At 47.9% G+C, this 23,882-nt stretch overlaps 1 protein-coding gene across 1 annotated transcript; it reads left to right on the forward strand.

Moving 5' to 3' along the window:
- Positions 1-183: 183 nt before the first annotated feature.
- LOC131894531 (large ribosomal subunit protein eL37-like) lies at positions 184-13,948 on the forward strand. The gene is made up of 2 exons (XM_059244841.1): positions 184-515; positions 13,826-13,948. Exons 1-2 carry the CDS (start codon positions 204-206, stop codon positions 13,946-13,948), a joined length of 435 nt encoding a protein of 144 aa, XP_059100824.1. The 5' UTR covers positions 184-203.
- The last annotated feature ends 9,934 nt before the right edge of the window (positions 13,949-23,882 follow it).

Raw genomic sequence — 23,882 nt, forward strand, 5'->3', positions numbered from 1 at the left:
CCATGGACTTTTGTGAACCCACGACCTTGCTCTTACTGGGCAGCTCAGGTCCTTATTCAGGGAGCATGATGGGAAGGCATCGTATCCTTTGCATGGAATAATCCACTTAGTCCTCTGACGGTCTAGTGTTGCTGCCCAAACTGAACTTGAAAGGTTCTTTAAAAAGCAAAAAGAGGCTCTTTGGCCTCCGCGGCAGAAGCAAGATGACGAAAGGAACGTCATCCTTTGGAAAGTGTCGCAATAAGATGCACACGCTTTGCCGCCGCTGTGGCTCTAAGGCCTCCCACCTTCAGAAGTCGACCTGTGGCAAGTGTGGCTACCCAGCCAAGCGCAAGAGAAAGGATAACTGGAGTGCCAAGGCTAAGAGACGAAACACTACCGGGACTGGGCGGATGAGGCACCTGAAAATTGTCTATCGAAGATTCAGACATGGATTCTGTGAAGGGACAACACCGAAACCCAAGAGGGCGGCTGTTGGCAGCTGCTGCAGCATCCGGTTCATCTTGAGGATTTCAGTCAGTCATAAAATAAATGTTCTGGTTTCAAAAGCAAAAAACAAAAAAAACGCAAAAAGAGGGCCGGGCGGTGGTGGTGCACGCCTTTAATCCCAGCACTCGGGAGGCAGAGCCAGGCGGATCTCTGTGAGTTCGAGGCCAGCCTGAGCTAGAGTGAGTTCCAGGACAGGGTCCAAAGCTACACAGAGAAACCCTGTCTCGAAAAACCAAAAAAAAAAAAAAAAAAAAAAGCAAAAAGAGGGCACAAACTTGAGTGGTTCGAGAAGTGGTGTGACTCTAGGAGGAGCTGGCTGGAGGGTGTGAATGTGATTAAAATGCACGGTATGGAATTCTCAAAGAACTGATCTTTTCAGTGAGGAAAAATACCCAAAGTGCTGCTCTCCTCCGCCATTCTGCTGGTGACACAGTGAGGCACAACGTGGCTGACAGCTTGCCTCTGGGCCCACTGGGTCTAGAAATAAAGTCGGGTGTCAAACTCAGGCTGGTTCAGAGCCTGATAATGGAGAATGTGAGGCAGACAGACAGACAGACGAGGATGGTGAGAGGTGAGGAGAGAGAGTTCTAGGGCTTCCACGGCTGGATAAGGAACAAAGAGACAGGGCTAGTGACAATACACAGATACCCTGAGCTGGGGATGTGACTCAGTTGACAGCGTGTGACTGCCTAGCATACACGAAGTCCTGGGTTTGATCTCTAGTAAGACATAACCCAGTTATGGTGGCTACACAGTCCTGGCAGGCAGCCTGGGCTAATGAGACCCTATCTCAAGAAAGAAAAGTAACAGACTTCTTACCTGCAGAATGAATACTGCTAATGGGAATGAGAAATGACTCACTGAGACGGAGGAGAGGCCAGCAGCAGCTCCCCAGATTGGGCCTCTCAGCTTTCCTTCCACTGGTGAATTCATCCCTGCCTCCCCTGTGCGGGTTCCAAGAGGCCCCCCTCTAAGAAGTGCTCGTAAGTCATAGTAAAGCACTGGGTCTGACAAACTCCAGTCCACATCACAGTTTGGTTGTTTTGTGTTGCTGAAAAGCCCCGGGCAAGGGCCTACTCAGCTTTGAGCCTTAAATTTTCTCACCGGAAAACTTAGGGACACTAATGGTACAGGTGTATCGTGAGAAGGAGTGCTGGGAAGCATGAGACCTGGTGTTTTTGTAGGTGCTCAGTAAGCACCTGGTGCCACAGAGACTTGGGAAGCTAAAGACAGCAAGCTGAGAGAGAGAGACAGCAAGCTGAGAGAGCTGGGGACAGGGTGGGGGAGCTGGGGACAGGGTGGGGAGCTGGGGACAGGATGGGGAGCTGGGGACAGGGTGGGGGAGCTGGGGACAGGGTGGGGTACTGGGGGTAGGGTGGGGTACTGGGGGCAGGGTGAGGGACCTGGGGGCAGGGTAGGGGTGCTGGAGACAGGGTGGGGGAGCTGGGGACAGGGTAGGGAAGCTGGGGACAGAGTGGGGGAGCTGGGGGCAGGGTGGGGAGCTGGGGACAGGGTGAGGGAGCTGGGGGAGCTGGGGGAAGGGTGGGGGAGCTGAAAACAGGGTGGGGAGCTGGGGACAGGGTGGGGAGCTGGGCAGTTCGAGGATGTTTTGTCTGCATGTATGTCTGCACCATGTGCATGTGTGGTGCCCACAGAGGCCAGAAGAGGGAAACTTAGCCCCTAGAACTGGAGTCACAAATGGTTGTGAGCCACTATGTGGGTGCTGGGAATCGAACCAGGATCCTCTGCAAGAGTAGACAGGGCTTTTAACTGCTGAGCCATCTCTCCACTCCCTGGCTCTGGAGTTTTTAACTGTGATCATGTACTTACCAGTGATATGCAATGCTCTCTTTCAACTCTGGGTGAGCCAGCCACGGCTTCCATCAGCTACACGATCATGACACTGCAGGGCCCTGTGATACAAAAACCATCAGTGTGTCAGGCCGTCCTTACACCTTTCACCTCCAACAAGGTTATGGACCTTTGGTTGACCCATTATAAGACAAGGTGCATCTGTAATTCATTGGCTGTGCTGGGTAGCCATAGCTAAACTCATGTTGCATAGTAAGAAGGTTGCAGGAACCCTGCCAGAGAGAGCAGACCTGATAGCCCACAGTCTCACATCCTCTATCCCTAGGGTTGAGTAGGCCCTAGAGTTTGGGAGACATATGCCAGGAGGCCATCTCTGGGTGCTGCCCTGGGTGGGCAGCCATGATCCTCTGTGCCAATTCCTCCTACAGGGTACCACTCCATCCTTCATGGCCCTGACCAGTTCCAGGACCTGCTTCACTCCAGCCTGAGAAGTTTCTAGACACCAATGGCACTTTTGAGAGGAGCCCTACCTTCCTGTCCTTCTCTGGGCAGTGTCCGTGCTGTGTGACTCTGGGGAGAATGCCAGCCCTCTCTGTTCTTCCTTCTTTAACATAAGCCAGTTCCTGTCTTCTGACAGATGGGACAGCTGGGCTCAGGTGAATAGGTGCAAGGAAGCCCAGATCTGTGCCAATCACACTTGTTCCTGAGCATGCCCAGTTCATTCAGGAGCTGCAGATTGTACCAGGCAATGAAAACACCCAAAGGTGTTGTTAGAACAGTGTCCATCTGCATCTGCTTTTTTAAAAAATCTAAATGCAAGCATACACTGAAAGTTCTAAAGTAAAGCCCATCTAATCCAAAATAATAGTTTTTTCATAACCACTTTTGTTAGAGTTATATAAAAATTACACAGCAATGCACATTGGGAAATAGTTTAACCTTAACTGCTTGTGAAATGCAAACACTTGTTAAAAAAGAAAGAAAAAGAGAGAAGAAATCAGGGGCTGGAGAGATGGCTCAGTGATTAAGAGCTCTGGCTGCTCTTGCAGAGGACCTGGGTTTCATTACCATCCCCCATATAATAACTAAAAATTACCTGTAAGGCTACTGATGAAAACCAGCTCTCAGCAGCGCCAGAGGAGGCGTGGAGTCGGCGACTGCTCACACAATAGACTGTTTCTCTGAGAGAGTAAAACTTAATTCTCTGGGGCAGGTGAAAAATGAGAACACACATACACATGCACGCAAGCACGCATGCACGCATCTCCAGAATGTCAGGGTCTCTCATATCTCTCTCTCTTTTTTCTTCATTACAGCTTATATACCCCAGCAATATCTTTCAAGCAGTATAAAAATTACATTGTGGTTGCATTCTATTTTTCAAGTGAAGGATTACAATGAATACAAGTAAAAAACAGAATGTTTCTCATTTCCCTTACATGAGTAAACCTTCTAAGTATTACATGTAAAAAACAAGTGATTTCCAAAGATCCATATACATTCATAGTTAAGCAACTTGTTATAGATTAACAGAGTATAAGCAAGCAATGTCTTTTTCTCAGCCAGTTCTTTTACAAAGAAAGGATCAATCATTTTATTATTTATCTCAATGGGTAATTTTATATAAATAAATAAGTAAATAAATAAAATAAAAACCTTAAAAGAGTCACAAATCTAGACTTTTATATATGAAAAACAGTCATTTCTACTTTAAATTCTCAGAGTGCATACCCACTCACGGACAGTTTTTAATTAAATCATACCAGAAAGCTAGGGGCAGAAATGGGTACAAGGAACTAATCATCACCTTTGATCACCAACCTATCCTAGCCAGAAAGGCAGCAACGGCCGGGCTGCTGTTGTTTTTGTTCCCTGACCTCAGCGAGTGCCTGGCTTAACTAACAGAAGTGTGCCTTTCTAAACTTTAAATCGTTCCCCAAGATTTTCTACCTCAAAACCACTAACAAAAACACCTTAACCTAACCTTACTAACAATTCTACATGTCTAAATTCTTCCTAAGGGTGGTGGTTGAATCTGCTCCAGCAGCAACACTTGGGAAAAGTCAATCGCTGTTATTGTAAGTACCAGTAACACTACCCAGTGAGGGGCTAGAAACCCCCTGAGAGTGTTCACACAACCCATAGATGATGAGGGACGTGATGACCGTGAGGGTAATAAGCAGAGTTGTGCTCAGTAACAGCAGGAGGTCCTCGGGACACACACAGTCCTCGGGCTCTGCCTCTCCAAGGCTCTCGTGACCTCTTTATGCTGACCTCCATGAGTTCCAAGGCTGTTTGCTGTTCCTCTCACATGGCTCACCGACACTGTAACTCCAGTTTCAAGGAATCCAACACTCTCTTCTGACCTCCAAGGACAGGAACATAAACACGGTACAGTACACAAACATAAGGCAGGAAAATACTCAAATACACAAAATATTTTTTCAAAGTCAAGAGCCAGGAATAGTGGCACACACCTGTAATCCCAGCAGTTGGCAGACTGAAGAAGTCTGCAGGTTTAAGACCAACCTGGGCTACAAAACAAAAACCTGTCTCAAAAACAAACTATCAAATACACAAAAAGCATAGAAAAGGGGATGATGTGGCTCAGTGGTAGAGCAACTGTCTAGAATCCCCCAGTGAAGGGCCAGGGATATAGCTCAGTGGTAGAACCCCTGCCTAGAATCCCCCAGTGAGGGGCTAGGGTGTGGCTTAACGGTAGAGCCCCTGCCTAGAATCCCCCAGTGAGGGGCTGGGGTGTGGTGGCTCAGTGGTAGAGCCCCTGCCTAGAATCCCCCAGTGAGGGGCTGGGGGTGTGGCTCAGTGGTAGAGCCCCTGCCTAGAATCCCCCAGTGAAGAACTGGGGCGTGGCTCAGTGGTAGAGGACTTGCGTAGGATGTATGAAACTGTGGGTTCAATCCTCAGTACTGATTTTTTTAAGGTGGAACAAGAATACAAAATGAGAAGATCTACAGGCTAGAGGCAAATATGATTGAGGTTTTCATTTGTATCCTTCTAAATCCTGTCTTAATAAATATACACATAAATATTGAACCAATGAGTTTATTGGGGTGACTTACAGGAAGATAAATGAGTTATTTATTGATTGTGGCATGGATGACGACTGCAGCACTAAAAAGTGCACCCCAGCATTGGTGATGACTCAGGAAAGCCGCACCCCTGGAACTCTCCACACGGGCTGCAGGCAGCTCCACTAAAGAGTCTCCTCCCAGGAGCAACTGTTTGCTGCTTTTATAACTTTGGCTAGGGGCTTTGTGACTCTGACAACTTTTTGAGCATCTTGGGCTAGTAAGTTTCATTAGTGTTGGGGATCTTCGTCCTATAAGCCTTCCTCCAGGAGCTTTGAATTCAGAGGAAAACACTATTCAGCAAGCTCCACCTTCTTCTGTGACCCCCTCTTCCCAACTGTCTCTCAGCCTCCTTGGATCACCACTTCCCTGGCCAGCAGGGAACTGAGCATGTCTGAAAGAGCCTCTGGCCCATGCCAAGCCCTTTCCCTATCTGACATATTGTGCTTCTCACCCACATCTTTGCTGCCTCCTGGGACCCTGAATCTACAGCCCTACTGTGGTGGTTTGAAAGAAAACAGCCCCAATGGGAGTGGCACTATTAGGAGGTGTGGCCTTTGTGGAGGAAGTGTCTCACTGTGGGGGTGGCCTTTGAGGTCTCCTTTGCTCAAGCTACCCTCCGTGTTACAGTTTAGACCACTTCCTGTTGCCTGCGGGTCAAGATTCAGGACTCTCAGCTTCTTTCCCAGCACCATGTCTGCCTGCACGCCACCACATCACACCATGATAATGGACTAAACTTCTGAAAATGTAGGCCACCCCAATTAAATGTTTTTCCTTTATAAGAGGTGCCATGGCCATGGTGTCTCTTCAGAGCAACAGAAACCCTACAAGACACCTACTTTTGAAGCTCACTCTGCAGCTGAGGGAGACCCAAGCCCACCTCCCATGCTAAGGTCAACCACCGTGTGGCTATGACCTGGCTGTCTTTCTGTTGCCGGCTTCACACAGGCTGCAGTGGACCTGTGTCCTGTTTTCATAGGTGACATTTGAGGCTGGGTCCTTCTCACACATCCCCTGTATATGAAAGAATAAAATAAATCACAGCCAGGCCACACAAGGCATCAGCCATTTATCTTTATACATAGACAAGAGATCTCTTGCTGGGAACAGCTCATTGGAAAAAGAACCAAGAGGAGCGAGTGCTGGGCACAGTTGTCTGAATGAGGCCAGCTCCACCCAGAGGGACCAGCAGGTGCAAAGGCCCTGCTGTGTGGGTTGAGTTCGGAGAAATATCCAGAGGGTCGGCACTGCCGGCACAAAGTGAATGTGCCTGGGCACGGGGCAAAGGAGAATGGATTGGTCGTAGAGACTGAAGCACGGAAACTTATGAGTAGAGAAGAGATTTGACTGAATATGATTTTGGGTTAGAGTGCTAGGCATTGAACCCAGGACCTCACGAAGACCAGTACATACTCTACCACTGAGCTACATGTCAGTACCTGATCTGTGTTTGTTCTGGTGGAGTTGGAGTTTTCCTTTTTCTGGGGTGTGTGGCCAGGGGTGGGGGGAAGTGCTGATGCAGTGTCTCAGGTAACCCAGTCTTACCCTCAACCTCACTATGAAGATGACCTTGAACTCCTGAGCACACTTCCTCCACCTCCCAAGCTCTAGAGCCAAAGACGTGAGCCACCACCTCCAGTTCATGCTGTGCTCGAGATGGTACCCGGGCTTCAGGTGTGCTGACAAGCACTGCTGAAACGGAGTTACATCTCTAGTGCGATTGCTTTGCTTTGAGACTGGGTCCCACTCTGTAGCCCAGGCTGGCCCTGGCCACAGCACCAACCCTCTTTTTCTTTGAGACAGGGTTTCATCTCTGTAACATTCCTGGCTGTCCTGGAACTCCCTCTGTAGACTAGGATAGCCTCGAACTCAGAGATTCACCTGCCTCTGCCTCTGAGTGCTGGGATTGAAGGCATGTGCCACCCCCACCCAGCTGCCAGCACCAACCCTCTTTGATTTATGTTTTAGAAAGACTTTTTGATCTCTCTGTGCCCAGGGAGCTGAAGGTACCTGCAGGGAAGGAACCCCAGAGTCACTCCCAGTGTCTCCCTGAGACATTCCCCCCACCCCCCCAGATTCTACTGAAGCGGGGTGCCAAGCCATGGTTCCAACACACTCTTGCTGTGAGCCAAGGAATGTTCAGCAGGCACAACTTGGTGCTGCCTCTTATGTAACTCAGTCCCCGAGCAAAGGGCCCTGGCACAGAAAATGACTTAGAAACCGGTTTCCTGACAGCTGCCCTCTGCTGGCCTCTGTCAACAGTGACTTTATTGCAAGAATGATTTTTTTAGATTGTCTTCCTGCCCTGGCTTAATTACTAACAATCCATCTTTTAAAATAATCCCAGTATAGTCAATTATGTGGTCCCTAGTTGCAGTCTAATCTGATTTTATACCATGTGTTCCTTTCAGGAAAAATGGAGTTATGAATTTCAAAGAGTTCATAGAACAAACAGGTTGCGCCTTAGAAGCATGGACTCTTCCAAGACACAGAGAGATCGCCTTTATTAACTGTTTATTCTATGCCAGGTGATGCTGAAAATGTTTTGTGGCCATTCAATCCTGTAATTTTTTTCATATTCCAAACAACCCAGCAAAGCTTCCTCTTTCCCCTGTGTAAACACCATACTCACACATGCCAAGTGTATGTGGCTTAGTCTATCCTGAAAGTGTTAGAGGTTTGTAATGTCATCCTTGCTTAGAATTCTGATGGGACAATTCTAGGAGGAGGTGGGAACAGTGACTCATGGTGTGCTTGCTTCAAGTTCACCCAACAAAGGTAAGAGAAAAGAAAGAAAGCCGGGCCCCTGTGTTGACATTCCTATGGGCGGGTCTCATTGGAACACTCCTTGGAGAACAAATAAACACCCCAGACAATAAGCCTTTAATCTGCTGGGGAATTTATCTTGGAGCAAAGTCTTGAGGTCACAGTATGTACTCTAAGCTCGTCAGCACTACCTGAGGCTGACTGGACTTGATGTGTTATCTTCCAAAAGAGTTCAGCCATCACCCCATGTCTTCCTAGGAGGACACCATGCTTTAAGAGGTCTTGTTCCCAAGATGGTTGTATGCTGGAAGCTTGGTCCCCAGTGTAATGGTGTTGAAAGATGGTAGACCTTTAGGAGACAGTTAGGAGAGCCTGGCGTGGTGGCACAACCCTATAACCCCAGCACAAGAGTGCCAGAAGCAAGAGGATCACCCACGAGGTTGAAGCTAGCAGGGCTACATAGTAAAAGCCTGTTGATAACAGGGAAAAAAGCAAGGGAGACAGTTCAGTTACGAGCAGGTACCTGAGTTTGGTTCCCAGCCCCTACACAAGGTATCTCACTATATCCTGTAACTCCAGCTCCAGGAGATTTAATGCCTTCTTCTAGCCTCTGAGAGCACCTGCCCTCTCTTGTGCACACACACACACACACACACACACATACACACACACACACACACACACACACACACACACAAACACAAATAATTTAAAACAAGGAGCTGGAGAGGTGGCTCAGTGGTTAAGAGCACTCCTGCTCTTGCAGAAGACCCAGGTTCAGTTCTCAGCTCCTGCATGATGCAGGAGAATTGACTTGAGTTAAAAGCCAAGTTAGATGTTAAACTACATTGTGAGTCCAAGACCAATCTAGGCTACATTATAAGACCTTGTATCAAAAGACAAGAAGAGGGCTGGAGAGATGGCTCAGTGGTTAAGAGTTTGCACTCCCCTTCCAGAAGGCCTGAGCTCAGTTCTCAGCACCCAGGCCTGGCAGCTCACAGCTGCCTGTAACTCCAGCTCCAGGAGATCTGATACCCTTTTCTGGTCTCCATAGGCACCTGCACACGTGTGCATATATCCACACACAGACACACTAATAAAAAAATAAGTATTTTTAACAGATAGCAGGAAGGAAGGGAAGACAAAGGAGAAGGAAGAGAAGGAGATAAATGTTTTTCTCAAAAGACTAAATTAGGTCTCTCAGGGCTGGATTAGTTATCACAGAAACAGGTTGTTATGTTTTGGCCTCTTCCCCACACACGCCCTTGCTACTTTTTCATATTCTCCCACAGTGTGAGGAAATATGTTATGACATGCCGTCATGTGACTGAGTCCTTGGCATGTCATGTTGTATTTCATCACAACAATAGTAACCCTAAATAAGACACAAAGAGCGTGAATGTCTGGCAGCAAAAAGCTAGAAGCATTTTTTAAATAAATGTTTAGATTTGTGTGTGTGTGTGTGTGTGTGTGTGTGTGTGTGTGTGTGTATAGATGCAATTCTTTATGAATATTTTTTTTAGCTGTCCTTGTTTGAATCTGCTGGTACAGAAACTACAAGTATGGGATGGTGGCCATAGAGCACACGCTCCAGCAGAAGAGGAAACAGGGAGAACGGGATCAGGGGGACTTGTCTCCTTTTCCACATTGAACAGCTGGGAACCAAGGGCAGGTGATACAATGAGGTGGAGGCTGGGTTGTGGAAAGGGATTGTGGATAGGCAATCCATGATCTTCCATGAGCAAAGAGTGAGCTAACCATCGCCCTTATGCATTATTACTGAACCACTTCTGTAGCTTCAAGAGGGCTATGTGGAGCCTCCAGACTCTGGGGAAATAGAAGACGGAGCCATGCCATGTTGGGAAGAAAGACTGAGTGCCCACCCAATCCTTGAGTCCCTGAATAATGCACACCTTTCTACTTAGGAGACTCACTGGGGTTTTGGCTTGGGGGAAGGGTGATTTTATTATGTCCTGTTGTTTCATTTATTTGTGGGGGAAGTGGGGATGATACATGCCACAGCATGCATGTGGAGGCCAAAGGAGAGCTATAGGAGTTGTTTCTCTCCTTCTACCATGTGGGTCCTAGGGAATCCAACTCAGATTGTCAGGCTTGGCTGTAAGACCTCTACCACTGAGCCATCTCACCAGGCCCTGTTTTATTTTGTCTTGAGACAAGGTTTTGTTATATATTTCTACCTGGCCTGGAACTCATCATGGAGTCCAGGTTGACCTCAAACCCACAACAAGCCTCCTGCCTCAACCTCCCAAGTGCTGGGGTTACAGATGTGCACTCCCACGCCTGTCTGAGACTCACTGTTTAAGTGGGTCAGAGTGTTCACTTCACCTTCTAGAAGTACTATGGTGGTGACACAGGTTAAGGGCGGAAAGCCAACCGGAGGCAACTTTCCTTCCCAAATAACAAAGGTGTGCTGTGGATTATTGATTGATAAATAAAACACTGATTGACCAGTAGCCAGGCAGGAAGTATAGGTGGGACTAGCAGAGAGGAGAAGTCTGGGAACAGGAAGGCTGGGGAGAGGAGACGCTGCCAGCTGCCACCATGAGAAGATGTTAAGATACCGGTAAGCCACGAGCCATGTGGCAACTTATAGATTAATAGAAATGGGTTAATTTAAGATATAAGAACAGTTAGCAAGAAGCCTGCCATGGCCATACAGTTTGTAAGCAATATAAGTTTCTGTGTGTTTACTTGGTTGGGTCTGAGCTGCCGTGGGACTGGCGGGTGAAAGAGATTTGTCTTGACTGTGGGCCAGGCAGGACTGGAGAAAACTCCAGCTACAAATGTGTGTGTGTAAGTGAGACATATGGCAAAGATCATGGGACACTAAGTGTCCAGCTTGCTGTACGCTTGGGCTTCTACCCTCTCCGGGTCTCAGGAGGCTGTTGTGCATGGAAGGTCTTGACTCTCTGCCTTCAGGCTCAGGTCAGGCTTGCTGGTAGGATCCTCCATAAGCTCCAGTGTTTGAACACTTGGCCTCAAGCTGGTGGTGCTACTTTGGGAACTTGTGGGACCTTTAGAAAGTCCCATGCTTCCCTTTGCTTCCTGATTGTCTGGTAGATGTAACCAGCTGTCAGTGCTCTTAAGCCACACACTACTCTGGAGCTAACTGGCTGGCATGATTTCTCCACCATGATGGACTGAGGATTGAACTCAGCAGCAAAGTGTCTGCCAAGAATCCCCCAGTGAGGGGCTGCGGGTGTGACTCAGTGACAGAGTCCCTGCCTTGAATCCAACAGTGAGGGGCTGGAGGTGTGGCTCAATGGCAGAGTTCCTACGTAGAATCACCCAGTGAGGGACTGTGCTCAGTGACAGAGCATTCATCTAGTATGTTCAAGGCTCTAGGTTCATTTTCCAATACTGAATGATAATAGAAGACACCCCCCCACCACCACTGACTCTGGGGACACTCGGATCTTGAACTCTGGTCTCCAGAAGATGAGCCGGTATTTCTGTTATTGACTCCACCCAGCCAGTGCAGTTTGCTGCAGTAGTTTTGAGACAGAGCTAGAGGGCGATCCCAGGGGCCACTCAGTGCTCACACACATTCCTTCACTATTCCACAAGCACTTATGTTATCACTTGTCTTTGGGGGACAGGGGCTCATATTCTAGTGAAATGTGTAAACAAACACAGATGCACACATAAGAAAAACCATGAAATCATTGAGTGGTAGTGCACACTTTTGATTTCAGCACCTGAAAGGCAGAGGCAGGTGGATCCCAGTGAACTCAAGACAACCCAGTGTGCACACCAAGTCCCACGCCATGGCTACAAAGTGAGGCCCTGTCTCAAAAAGAGAAGAAAAGGTCATGAGAGGAAACAGAGAAGGCAACAGCCTGAAAGGACAGAGACCCTAGAGGAAGCCAAACCTAACCCCACCTTGACCTTAACCTTGGACCTCGCCTCTGGAACTATGAAAAGAAATGTTTCTAGTTTCTGAGCCACTGTGGGTGGTATTTGGTTATGGTGGCACAAGAAGACACTATACCGTGACATATATCTCATTCCGGTAGTGGAAGTACCAATGTCTCCCACTGACCACGAGCAAGGTCCAATTTCTTTTTCTCTTTTGGTTTGGTTGAGTTTCTATATTTTGGGACAGGATCTGTCAAACTTGCTATGTAGCCAAGGATAACCCCGAATTTCTGACCTTTCTGCCTCCACCTCCATAGCACTGGGATTCAGATGTGCACCACCATCCCAACTTGAGGTCTAATTTCTTACCAAACCACTTAGTACAAGCTGACTATCTCTAACCCCAAAATTCAAAGTACCCCCAAAAACTGAAGCTTCTTGAGTTCTGACAGAAGGCCTCAAGTGAGTAATTCCACATATAACTGCATATTATTGGTTAGATTTTTAAAAAATGAGTTTAAATTGAAATGTTGCTTAAGATTATCTTCAGCTGGGTGGTGGCGCACGCCTTTAATCCCAGCACTCAGGAGGCAGAGGCAGGCAGATCTCTGTGAGTTCAAGGCCAGCCTGGTCTATACAATGAGACATGTCCCACACAGACTAATGTATGTGAACACTTGGTTCCCGGTTGGTGGTCCTCTTTGGGGAGGTTAAGGAACCTTTAGCAGGTGGAGTCTTACTGGAAGGACGTCACTAGGGGTGGGCTTTGAGGTTTGTATGCTCCTCCACACTTCCAGCTCTCTCTCTGCTTTCTGCATGTTGTTGAAGATGTGGTCTCAGCTTAACTGCTGCCTGCTGTCAAGCCTCTGCTGCCACGGTGACCTCTCCCTCTGGAAACGTATGCCAACACAAACTCTTTCTTTTCTATGTCACTACTGGTCATGGTGTTTTATCACAGCCACAGAAAAGCAGCTAGTTCTCTGAGCAAGTGTTGAGACCACAGTTCAGATCCCCAGCACCTACTAAAATGCCAGGTAGAGGGGTTGGGGGGGGGGGATGTCCACTTGTAATCCAGCCTCAGAAAGCAGAGATAGACTAGCCATATCAGTAAACTCTGGGTTTGATTGAGAGACACTGCCTCGATGAATAAGTTGAGAGGATGATGGAGGATGGTTCCTGATACCACCTCATGGTTGCATACACACATGCCTGTAAGGTTGGAACCTGCAACTCGCCCTGCATGATCGGGAAAACCCCATTCATGTCTCTCTCTCCAAACCCCACTCACTCAGAGAGTCTCCAAAAAGGAAAGGCACCAAAAAGCCCAGTTCCACATTCCTAGTGGCTACTGCAGCTTCCTCTCCTGAGGTTGCCAGCTGCCCAAGTTCCTGCCTAAAGTGCTCAGCTTTAGACCATACTTGGGCACAAACCCAGCTTGTGATGGACACATCATTAACCCTTGCCAACAATCTATAAAGTCTCCTTGTTTTCATTTGTGGGCATAGCTTCTCCAGCCTGAACCTCTGGGACTGCAGAATCTACCCAGGAGTTGCTTTGCTCAAATAAACCTGTTGTTATACTTTTCCCATTCTGCTTGATCTGGGTTACTGCATTGGCAGAGAAACCTCTTATGGGGGGAACAGAAAACCTATTAATGCCCACACACATGCATACATGCCCATCACAGGCATGCACACACAAACACAAACATGCAGATACATACATGCACAACACACACACTGGAAAATGGAAACAGAAAAAAGTTCTGTTTTGTTTGCTTTTTTAAGGGAGAGAGGGAGACCAGCCGAGCACTAGCATCCCTTACCCTCTGCTTCCTGACTTTGAATGACAGCTGCCATCGCTACCTTGACCCCATGGTGGACTACACCCTTATCTGTGGCCCAAGATAGAACCTCCCTTCATTCAGTTGCTTCTGTCAGGTATTTTTGTCATAGCAGTGAGACAAGTAACTAAAACACCTGCCAATTCCAAAGTGCCAATTTTTTTGTTTTGATTTTTTTGGGAACAGGTTCTCATGTAGCCCAGGCTGGCCTTGAAGACAGTCTATATCCAAGGATGACCTTGAATACCTAATTCCCCTGCTTCTGTCTCCCCAGAGCTGGGATTGCAGGCATGAACCACAACACCAATTCTATGTGTTGTTTGGGCTCGAACCCAGGACCTCACTCATGCATGCTAAGCAAGCACTTTACCAACTTGTCTATATCTCCAATCCCAATTTTTTCTTTGATAGGGCCTTACCAAATTGCCCAGGATGGCTCTATACTCCTGGACTCAAGCAATCCTTATGCCTCAGTCTCCCAAGAGCTGGGGATACAGGCACGTTCCACCATTCGCACAGCCCAGCATGGATGCCCAAAGCTCCTTCTTGTGTCTCACTATGTAACTCTGGCTTGCCTGGAACTCGTTACGTAAACCAGGCTAACCTCAAATCTGTGGTGATCCTCCACAGATTTGTGCTGGGATTTCAAGGGTGAACCACCACATCCAACCAAACATCGAATCTTTAATAACAGTCATACCAAAAGTGGCCTTACTGTGGCACTACGAGTCATTGCTGCCTAGATGTTTGCCAAGGCATGGCATAAACCAGCTCCCATTCCAAAGACAAACTGCATTTGTACAAGGCTACCAGCCCATAGGCAGCAGAAGAGAAGCTGTCTTTGGAGAACCCCTTCTTTACTCTGACACTCGTAGGGACTGTAGGAAGAGAAGGACCTTATGTAAGGCCCTGTACAAGCTGTGGCTGACAGGAAGCAGCAGCATGCAGAAGATGGAAATGTCTTGGCTTGCAGCCTGAACCTGTTGGCATTCCTTCATGCATTCCTTCATGCCCTCCTTCGGAGACACAAACACTGTGGACAAAGTGGGTGTAAGCCTGAAAGTGCCTAAGGAATTCTGAAACTGTGATTACCACCCCCTACCTTCTCATTCTGTGCCTTTCAGTACTTTGCCCTTGTCCAACCCATGGCCTGCATGCCGATAACCCCACCCATCCTCACACAGTAGCCCTTATTAAATGCAGTGGGACACACACACACACACACACACACACACACACACACACGAATCAAAAAGATAAGAAAGGTAGGAGATGTGAGAAGAAGAAGGGACTCAGCGGGACAAGAGTAAAGCTAAGAGAGAATAAAGAATATTATATTGTGCATGTGTACACACACACACATATGAAAATTTTTAAATAACAAAATAAATCTTTTTTTGCGACTTGATAGTGATGTCTTGGAGTAGAAACTCTGTAGATTGCGGCATCATTTTGCAATGTCAAATAGCTGGACTCGGGACTTGGCAGAATGGCTCAGTGGGTGCTTGCTGCCCAGCCTAGTGACCTGAATCTGACCCCCAATTCCCACAGAGTAGGAGAAGAGAACTGATTCCCACAAATTGTCCTCTGATCTCAACACATGCCCCCCCATTAATAAATAAAAAGTAATTTTAAAGGTGCATTTATTCTTTTCATTTTATATGTATGAGTTTTTGCCTGCATGTGCACCACATGAATGCCTGGTGACCTCAGAGGCCAGAGAGGGCACCAGATCCCCTGGAACTTGAGTGAAGGATGGAGCCACCATGTAGGTACTGGGAACCAAACCAGGATCCCCTGGAAGATCAGCAGGTACTCTTTGTTGTATTTTAAAAATAGCAAGAAGGAGTCACTCCATACAACATGGGGGTTTATTGAGGGGAGGGGCAGCGAAGGGGCCAGAGACAGGTCCCTGGGGAGGAGAGTGAAGGAAGAGAGAGAGGAAGAGTTGGGCAAGGCGCTCCTTTTATAAGGAAATGCTCACAGGGGGTGCTCTTAGTGGCTGCAGCTGAGGATATATCCTATCAGGACCCTAAGGGCAGGCCAGTACATATGCCTAAATGCTAACATTCCCACCTTTAGTTTACTATAAAAAGGTGAGGAGTTAGAAAAGGGTACCAGGTGAGGCAGGGATGAGGGCACCGTGTTCTCCAGACTGCTTCCTGCTCAGCTGGAGGATATTGATCATCTTTGGGGAACCTGAGAAAATTAGGACACTGGCCATGTCCTGGAGTAGCTGGCTGTTTCACTTCACTGTCCAGGCTCTGTGGAACTGTCAGGCGCCACTTGGACCTGGCAAGATGCTGTTCGAGGTGGATCCAAGTCGACTCCCTAGAGCTCACAAAAAGACTTAGGTTTTAGACACATTAGAAAGCAACCAAAAATAATTTACAATCCTGAACTTGCGGCTACGATACAGTAGTGGTAGAATATAGTGTTTAGTGCTCTGCCAGAGCTAGACCAACAGCTTATCAGAACTCTATCAGCTAAGGCCGGGTGGTGGTGGCACACGCCTTTAATCCCAGCACTCGGGAGGCAGAGGCAGGCGGATCTCTGTGAGTTCAAGGCCAGCCTGGTCTACATATGAGTTCCAGGACAGGCTCAAAAAAAAAAAAAAGCTACACAGAGAAACCCTGTCTCAAAAAAACAAAAACAAAAAACAAAAAAAAAAAAAGATTTCCATCAATTAATGTCAAGGTTGTGAACAGCAACATAGCAAAAGAGAGCAATCTGGAACATGTTTCATTCTTTTATACATCTCAAATCACTTTCTCCTTATCATCACTCAAGCTTTGCTATCTGCACATAAACAAGCCTTAAAGCACCTGGTCCTTTCCCATCACCGCAGCATCCTCTCGATACCCTCTTTCTATCCCATTTACCAGGAGACACAGGTGGCTGACCGTTGAGGGCTGTAACTGTAACTGCAAAGTGGGCTTGTCTCTATTTTGAGTCTGGTAGCAAGGTGCACTGTGTCTAGACTTAGTATCAGCTCTAAGAGAGTGAGGCCTGTGGATTTTACACAGAGAACTGAGAAATCAGCTGAAGCCTTGGTTGCTGCTGTTAAACTAACAAAGCCTCATCGTCAAATGGCATCAGAGATCTTCTCTGTGCAAAAGTGAGGCAATGGATTCCCCCAGAGTCCTGTTACCCACAGTCTGAAGAAGGCCCAGTTGAGGCAAAAGGCAGTTTTGCTCAGTGACTGACATTGCCACTCGGGAGCAAATTCTGAGTGGAGGTTCTTCTGTGTCCATCCATCTTCTTTGGAGGAAATAAGGATGCTGCCATGAGCTGGCGTGTCTCTCCATCATAAAAAGCTTTTTAATTAAATGCCATATTCTCAGATCTCTAAAGCATTTGAGGACCATCTATTTATTAGGTGTATCTGAATAGACAAAATTTGCTTGTTTGCAAGCAGGGACTGAGGGTGCACAGAGGCCAGCATTGCCCTGGACAAGCCATGGGGGCCTCTGCCCAAATGCCAACTCTGGGAAAGGACCCTCTTGGGGGACCAGAAACTACATTATAGGATATATATCTTGTTTATCAAATACCTTATTTATCAAACATACTGATAGTCGTCCCAGTGATGGCGCACACTCTGGTGGGACAGTCATTTCTGCCCAGTCATTTCCGGGTTATATGTCCTACCTAAACCTGTGTGCTATGTGGTCATGTAATTCTCATGCATAGCCACGTGGACCCGAGTGCACATGTGCAGGCTAGTCCTTAAAAGGTGGGCCCGTGTACCCTGCCCTCTCTTTTCACGTGTTTTCCACAAGCCTGAGCACATCATTTGTTCTCTCTCTCTGTTTTTGATAAAACTCTTGTTAGTGGGTTTGCTGTGTTCGTGTCTTTTTCTTGCCGCAAAAAAGCAACATTTTGGTGCCGTGACTCAGATAGCCCTCCCTGTACTTTGCGCCTGGGAACCTGTGCTGAGGTTCTGCCCCGACCACAACAGCCCGCCTTCTATTTGCCTGGCCCCTGGACATCTGCACACAACACCTGCCCTCTGATTGGTGTGTTCCAGCCAGCATGAACAGCCTCTTGGACAGTTGATCGTCCGGCGCCCCACTGCTGTCTCTGAGGCTGGGGGCGCCCCCAGCCATGGCCTTTACTGGCTATGGCAGATCCCTAATGCTGGCTCAGGTTTCTATCCATTTCCCACCTCTGCACTTTGAGGTTTATTTCTCACTGTCGGACCTGCTGTGTGCTCTGGCCGCATATGGCCTACACATTTCACTGGCCTGACGAGGTGGTAAATGCTGTAGGACTCCCAGGGAGTCCCCACCCCTGCTTGGCACAGCGTGTCAGTGGCCTGTGCCCATTTATAGACCCACTCATAGTCCTGGGAAGGCCCGGAACTTTGACCTTTGGTCATGGTGTTTATTCTTTTTATTTTTTATTTTTTCCTCTCTGCTGCAGACATGGGAAATAAGTCTTCCAGTCTCATCAGTCCCACCTTCCCACCAGGATGTGTTCTGGAAGCTCTGAAACCTCTCAGCTTAACGCCTTACTTAAAGGTCCCTAAGCTTGTCTGCCTCTGTACTAAGAAATGGCCCAAGTATGCTTTAGCTAATAATAAAAGCTGGCTGCCTGGCACTCCTTAGACCCTGATACTTTATGGGAACTGTCTAATTTCTGCCAGCGAACAGCCAAATGGAAAGAGTTACCCTATTTTCAGGCGTTTTTCTATCCAAGCTCTAAACCTTCCCTTCTTGATTCCTTCTCTCCTGCTCACACGCATCCAGCTATTAATCCTGAACCTGAGGAACCTCTGACTCTAGACCCCGCCAACGAACCTCCACCTTTCTGACCTTCCGCTCCTGCTTCTGCTGCCACTTTTGCTCCTACCCCCGTCCCCAGGGCTGCCGCTGCTCCTCCTCTGGCTTCCTCTTCTCCTCTGGTACTGGGAGCTTCCAAAGCCCGCCTCTGGCTCCAACTTTCACACCTCCCACTACCCGCTCTCGGACTGCTAAGGAATCTGACCCCAGCCATGCCAACCATTCTCCCCTTGCGAGAGGTCGCCGGGGTGGATGGACTGGTAAAAGTTCATGTCCCATTCTGTCTTTCAGATCTCTCTCAGATAGAACAAAAACTGGGTTCCTATACCTCTAATTCTACTTCTTATTACACAATTTCAATATATTACTCAATCTTATAGTCTCGCCTTTTATGATGTATATATGATACTTTCTAATAACCTACTTCCTGAGGAGCTCAGGCACGTTTGGGAACAGGCAAGAACACACACGGATGAGACACACCAGACTAACCCCTCTCACCCACCAGGGGCCAAAGCCATTCCTGACTGGGACCCACATTGGGATTATAATACCCAAGGTGAGTCTCCAGCCAGAGACAGATTTATCACCTGCCTCCTGGCAGGCCTCCATAAGGCTGCCCTAAAGCCAGTAAACTATGAAAAGCTAAAAACTGTAATTCAAGATAAAGATGAAAATTCATCTAATTTCCTAGAACAGCTTACGAAGGCCCTCCTTCAATGTATCAGCTTAGACCCTGAAAGCCCAGGGGGGCAGGCAGTTACTTAGGACCCACTTTGTCTCACAGTTTCCCCGACATTAGGGCTAAGCTTAAACGTTGGAAAGAGGCCCTTGCCCCTACAGGCTGAACTGTTAGCAGTGGCATTTAAGGTAAATCATAGGAGAGATAGGAAAGCCCAAAAACAGAAATGCCAAATGCTGGCACACGCTGTCCAACCAGCTCCCTGAAAGCCACTGGGTCCCTGCTTCAAATGTGGGCAAGAAGGTCACTGGGCGCGGGCTTGCGCTGCTCCCCACCAGGCCCCCCATGGGCCACCACTGGGGCCTTGTCCGAGGTGCCACCTAGAGGGGCACTGGTCCATTGACTGCCCTTGTGCACCTGGTGACATGGGGTCATAAAATCAGGATCACCCCCTGGCTGACCTCCTGGACTTGGCTTTGATCAAGGATGACTGAAGCTGCCCAGTTCCCAGCCCGACAATGCCCATCTCACACCAAGAACCCAGGGTAACCATAACAGTAGCTAGAAGGCCATCTCTTTCCTTATGGACACCAGAGCCACCTACTCAGTCCTGAGGGAGTTTTGGGGTCCAGCCACTCCTTCTCATCTCCCTATTGCCTTACCTACCTCATCAGACTCCACCACTTGATTGAATTTTCAGGGGCGTTCCTCTTACACACCCATTTTTAGTGGTGCCAACCTGTCCTGTACCTCTAATGGGAAGAGATTTCTTAGCCAAACTGGGAGCATCTATTTCATTTGCTCCCCACATTCACCTCACTCCAGACTCACCAGTAGCTCCTCTCCTCCTCCTCCTAGACACTCACTCTACTAACTCTAACAGTTCATTTCCCTTGCCAGCCTCTCAGGTGGACCCCAAAGTCTGGGACACCCAGAACCCTTCTATCACTAGGCACCACCCCCATCATTATACAGTTGCAGGACTCTACCAGGTGTATTACCCAAATTCAATATCCTCACTCACTCCAGAGCTTAAGAGGACTTAAGCCTATCATTTCTGATCTTCTCAGGAAAAAGCTGCTCCACCTAACCTCTTCGCCTTTTAACATCCCTATACTTGCAGTTAAAAAAGTCTAATGGAACCTACCGCCTGGTTCAAGACCTCTGGCCCATTAATTCTGCAGTGGTCCCTCTCCATCCTGTAGTGCCTAACCTTTACATATTTCTTTCCACTATCCCTTCAGAAACTTCCCACTTCTCAGTTCTAGACCTCAAGGATGCCTTCTTTTCTTTTCCTTTCAGCCTTCGGTATCAAAATATCTTTGCCTTCATCTGGACTGACCCTGACACTCATCTGTCTACACAGCTAACTTGGACTGTCCTGCCACAGGGATTCAGAGACAGTCCAAACCTATTTAGTCAGGCTCTGGCCACTGACCTGCTCTCTGTCCCTCCCTGGCTCTAAATTAATACAGTATGTAGATGATACTTTACTCTGTAGCCCATCCTTACAGGTTAGCCAAACTAACACCTCTGCTCTCCTAAATTTCTTATCCAGCTGAGGTTACAGGGTATCTCCTTCTAAACTTCAGCTGTCCACTCCCCAGGTCACCTATTTGGGTCTAACTATTACCCCAACCCACAAGGCTATTACTGTAGACAGAAAGCATCTAACCCAGTCTCTTACAGTCCCTTCTACTAAACAGGAGATTCTGTCTTTCCTAGGAATAGCTGGCTTTCTACGGTCCTGGGTTCCATCCTTTTCTCTCCTTGCTCGCCCCTTATATGAGGCAGCTCGGGGCTCCCCACATGAACCCCTCCTTCACCCCATTACTAAACCTTTCCAGAAGCTCCAACATGCTCTCCTTCAGGCCCCAGCGCTTCATCTTCCAGATCTAACCTGCCCCTTCTCCCTCTATGTAACAGAAAAGGGGGGATTTGCCCTTGGAACCCTAGGGCATCAGCTGGGACCCTCCTTTTCACCTGTAGCATACCAGTCAAGAAAACTAGATCTTACCACTCAGGGTTGGGCACCCTGTATTCACGCCCTAGCAGCTGCTGAACTCCTTATTAGGGAGTCAAAGAAGCTAACCTTCAGGTCACCCACCACTGTCCTCTCTCACCATAACGTGTCCCATCTCCTAACTTATAAAGGCTTACAAACTTTACCTCTCTCTAGGGTTCTTTCTCTCCAAGTGGCGCTACTGGAAGATGCCACACTTACTTTCAAAGCTTGCTTGCCTCTGAATACATCAAGTCTCCTCCCTCAACCTAACACTGATTATTCCCCCTCTCATTCCTGCACTGAAACCTTGGAGGAACTGTGGCCTCACCCTTCGCACATCCAGGAGGGTACACTGCCCCAGGCCACTCATACCTGGTACACAGATGGCAGCTCCTTCTTACATGAGGGGACCCGTAAAGCGGGTTATGCCATAGTGTCAGACACTGAGGTGATAGAAGCACAGGCATTACCCACACACACCACTAACCAGCAGGCTGAGCTGATAGCTCTCACCCGTGCATTCTAATTGGCACAGGGACAATCCCTAAATGTTTACACAGACTCCAAATATGCTTTCCATATCCTCCTGTCCCATGCTGCTATCTGAAAAGAGAGTGGGCTCCTTACAACAAAGGGAGGATCCCTATCTAATTCAGGTCAAATAATGGCCATGGTAAGGCCTCCCACCTCCCCAAGGCTACAGGAGTTATCCACCGCTGGTCTCATCAGACTGACAGCTCCATCTTCTCCAAGGGAAATAACCAGGCTGACCAGGCAGCCAGGACAGCGGCCCTCCAGGGCCAAGTCTCACCCCACCCACCGCAAGGAATCCATACAGTGCAGCCCACACCCTCACAGGCAACTCCTGACACTAGGCAAATTCTGTCCTATCTACACCAGCTCTTTCACCCTAATAGTCTTGTTCTGTCTCAGTTCGTGGAAGCTCACTTGCAGCCCACCTCCAAGGACTTGTAGTTCTTAAGAACTATTACTGCCTCTTGTGAGATTTGCCAAAAGACAGACCCCAATACCAAATATAGAAGTCAGCCTTTTCCCACCCACCAGGCCACAGGGACCGACTGGCAGCTCGATTTTACCCATATGCCCACTGTCAGGAGAATTAAATGTCTCCTTGTGATGGTGGACTCATTTTCAAGCTGGGTGGAGGCATACCCAGTTTCTAATAAGCGAGCTCAGACAGTTGCAGATCTCCTTCTCTGAGAAATCATTCTTCGGTTCAGGATTCCTGCATCTCTTCAGTCTGATAATGGTCCAGAGTTCACCTCCCAGATTTCTCAGACACTAGCTAAGGCTCTCAATATTCCTTGGCGTTTTCATATCCCATACTGTCCTCAGTCCTCAGGAAAGTTGGAGTGCACCAACCAATCTTTAAAATCCATTCTTACTAAGATGTCACAGGAACTTCACCTCGACTGGGTAAAATTATTGCCTCTAGCTCTTTTCAGGCTCAGGGCCCTTCCCAAAAAGCCTCTTTCAATTTCCCCATTTGAACTGATGTATGGGAGGCCGGCCTTAACACCTGGCCTCCTACCCTAATCTTCATCTCTCCAGATATCCTGTTAACTCCTCTACTCTGTCATCTCAGGTCTGTTCTGTGGAACGTCACAGACCATTCCTTACCTCAGCCATGTGATAGTTCCTGCCCACCCCCAATCCACATTGGGGATCAGGTTCTTCTTTCTCCTCCAGACCAGCACCCCTTACCTCTTTCTCCTAAATGGCAGGGACTCTTCAAGGTACTTCTTGTAACTCCAACAGCTGCAAAGCTCAAAGGCTTTCCTCACTGGATTCACCTGTCCATCTTAAGTCTTTCATTTCACCTCCACCCCAGAAAAATTTATCTTCATACACAGTCACACAGACAGGGCCCTGCTCTCTTAAGTTCCAGAGGACACCAGGATCCACTGACCTGCCACCAATTGCAGAACAGTGAGGTTCCAACCCACAAGATTTTTCTTCCTACTGGTTCCTACTCCTAATTAAGTACTCAGCTAATTGTTACAGGACAACCATAGGGCCGGAGGCAGAGGACCACTGAGAACATCCAGGCGGTAAGGAACAGTAACAGCCCTCAGCGATTGATCACCTGTGTCTCCTGGATGCTAAACTATAAAGGAAACAGATGACTTAGAATTTACCTCAGATTGCCGGGCGGTGGTGGCGGCGCACGCCTTTAATCCCAGCACTCGGGAGGCAGAGGCAGGCGGATCTCTGTGAGTTCGAGGCCAGCCTGGTCTCCAAAGCGAGTTCCAGGAAAGGCACAAAGCTACACAGAGAAACCCTGTCTCGAAAAACCAAAAAAAAAAAAAAAAAAAAAAAAAAAGAATTTACCTCAGATAAGACATATCTCAGGTAAAAGAAGAAAAAAATTTCCTAAGCTCCAGAAACCAGCTTGAATTTATCCAGAAGGACTGGATCTGCTTCAAAATAAATATAACCCAAACTTTCCTGGTGCCAGGACCCCCCTCCTCCCCTCACCTACCTCACCCTGGGACCCCCTCCAAAAGAA

This window comes from Peromyscus eremicus, chromosome 1 (assembly GCF_949786415.1).
Source record: "Peromyscus eremicus chromosome 1, PerEre_H2_v1, whole genome shotgun sequence".
Classification (NCBI taxonomy): Eukaryota; Metazoa; Chordata; class Mammalia; order Rodentia; family Cricetidae; genus Peromyscus; species Peromyscus eremicus.

What these genes read in the sequence shown, in the direction of transcription:
- LOC131894531 (XM_059244841.1), top strand. Translation starts at nt 204, where the DNA reads ATGACGAAAGGAACGTCATCCTTTGGAAAGTGTCGCAATAAGATGCAC. An exon ending in GGTTCATCTTGAGGATTTCA is followed by an intron (nt 516 to 13,825) that starts GTCAGTCATAAA and finishes TGCTTTTTTAAG; the next exon opens with GGAGAGAGGGAGACCAGCCG.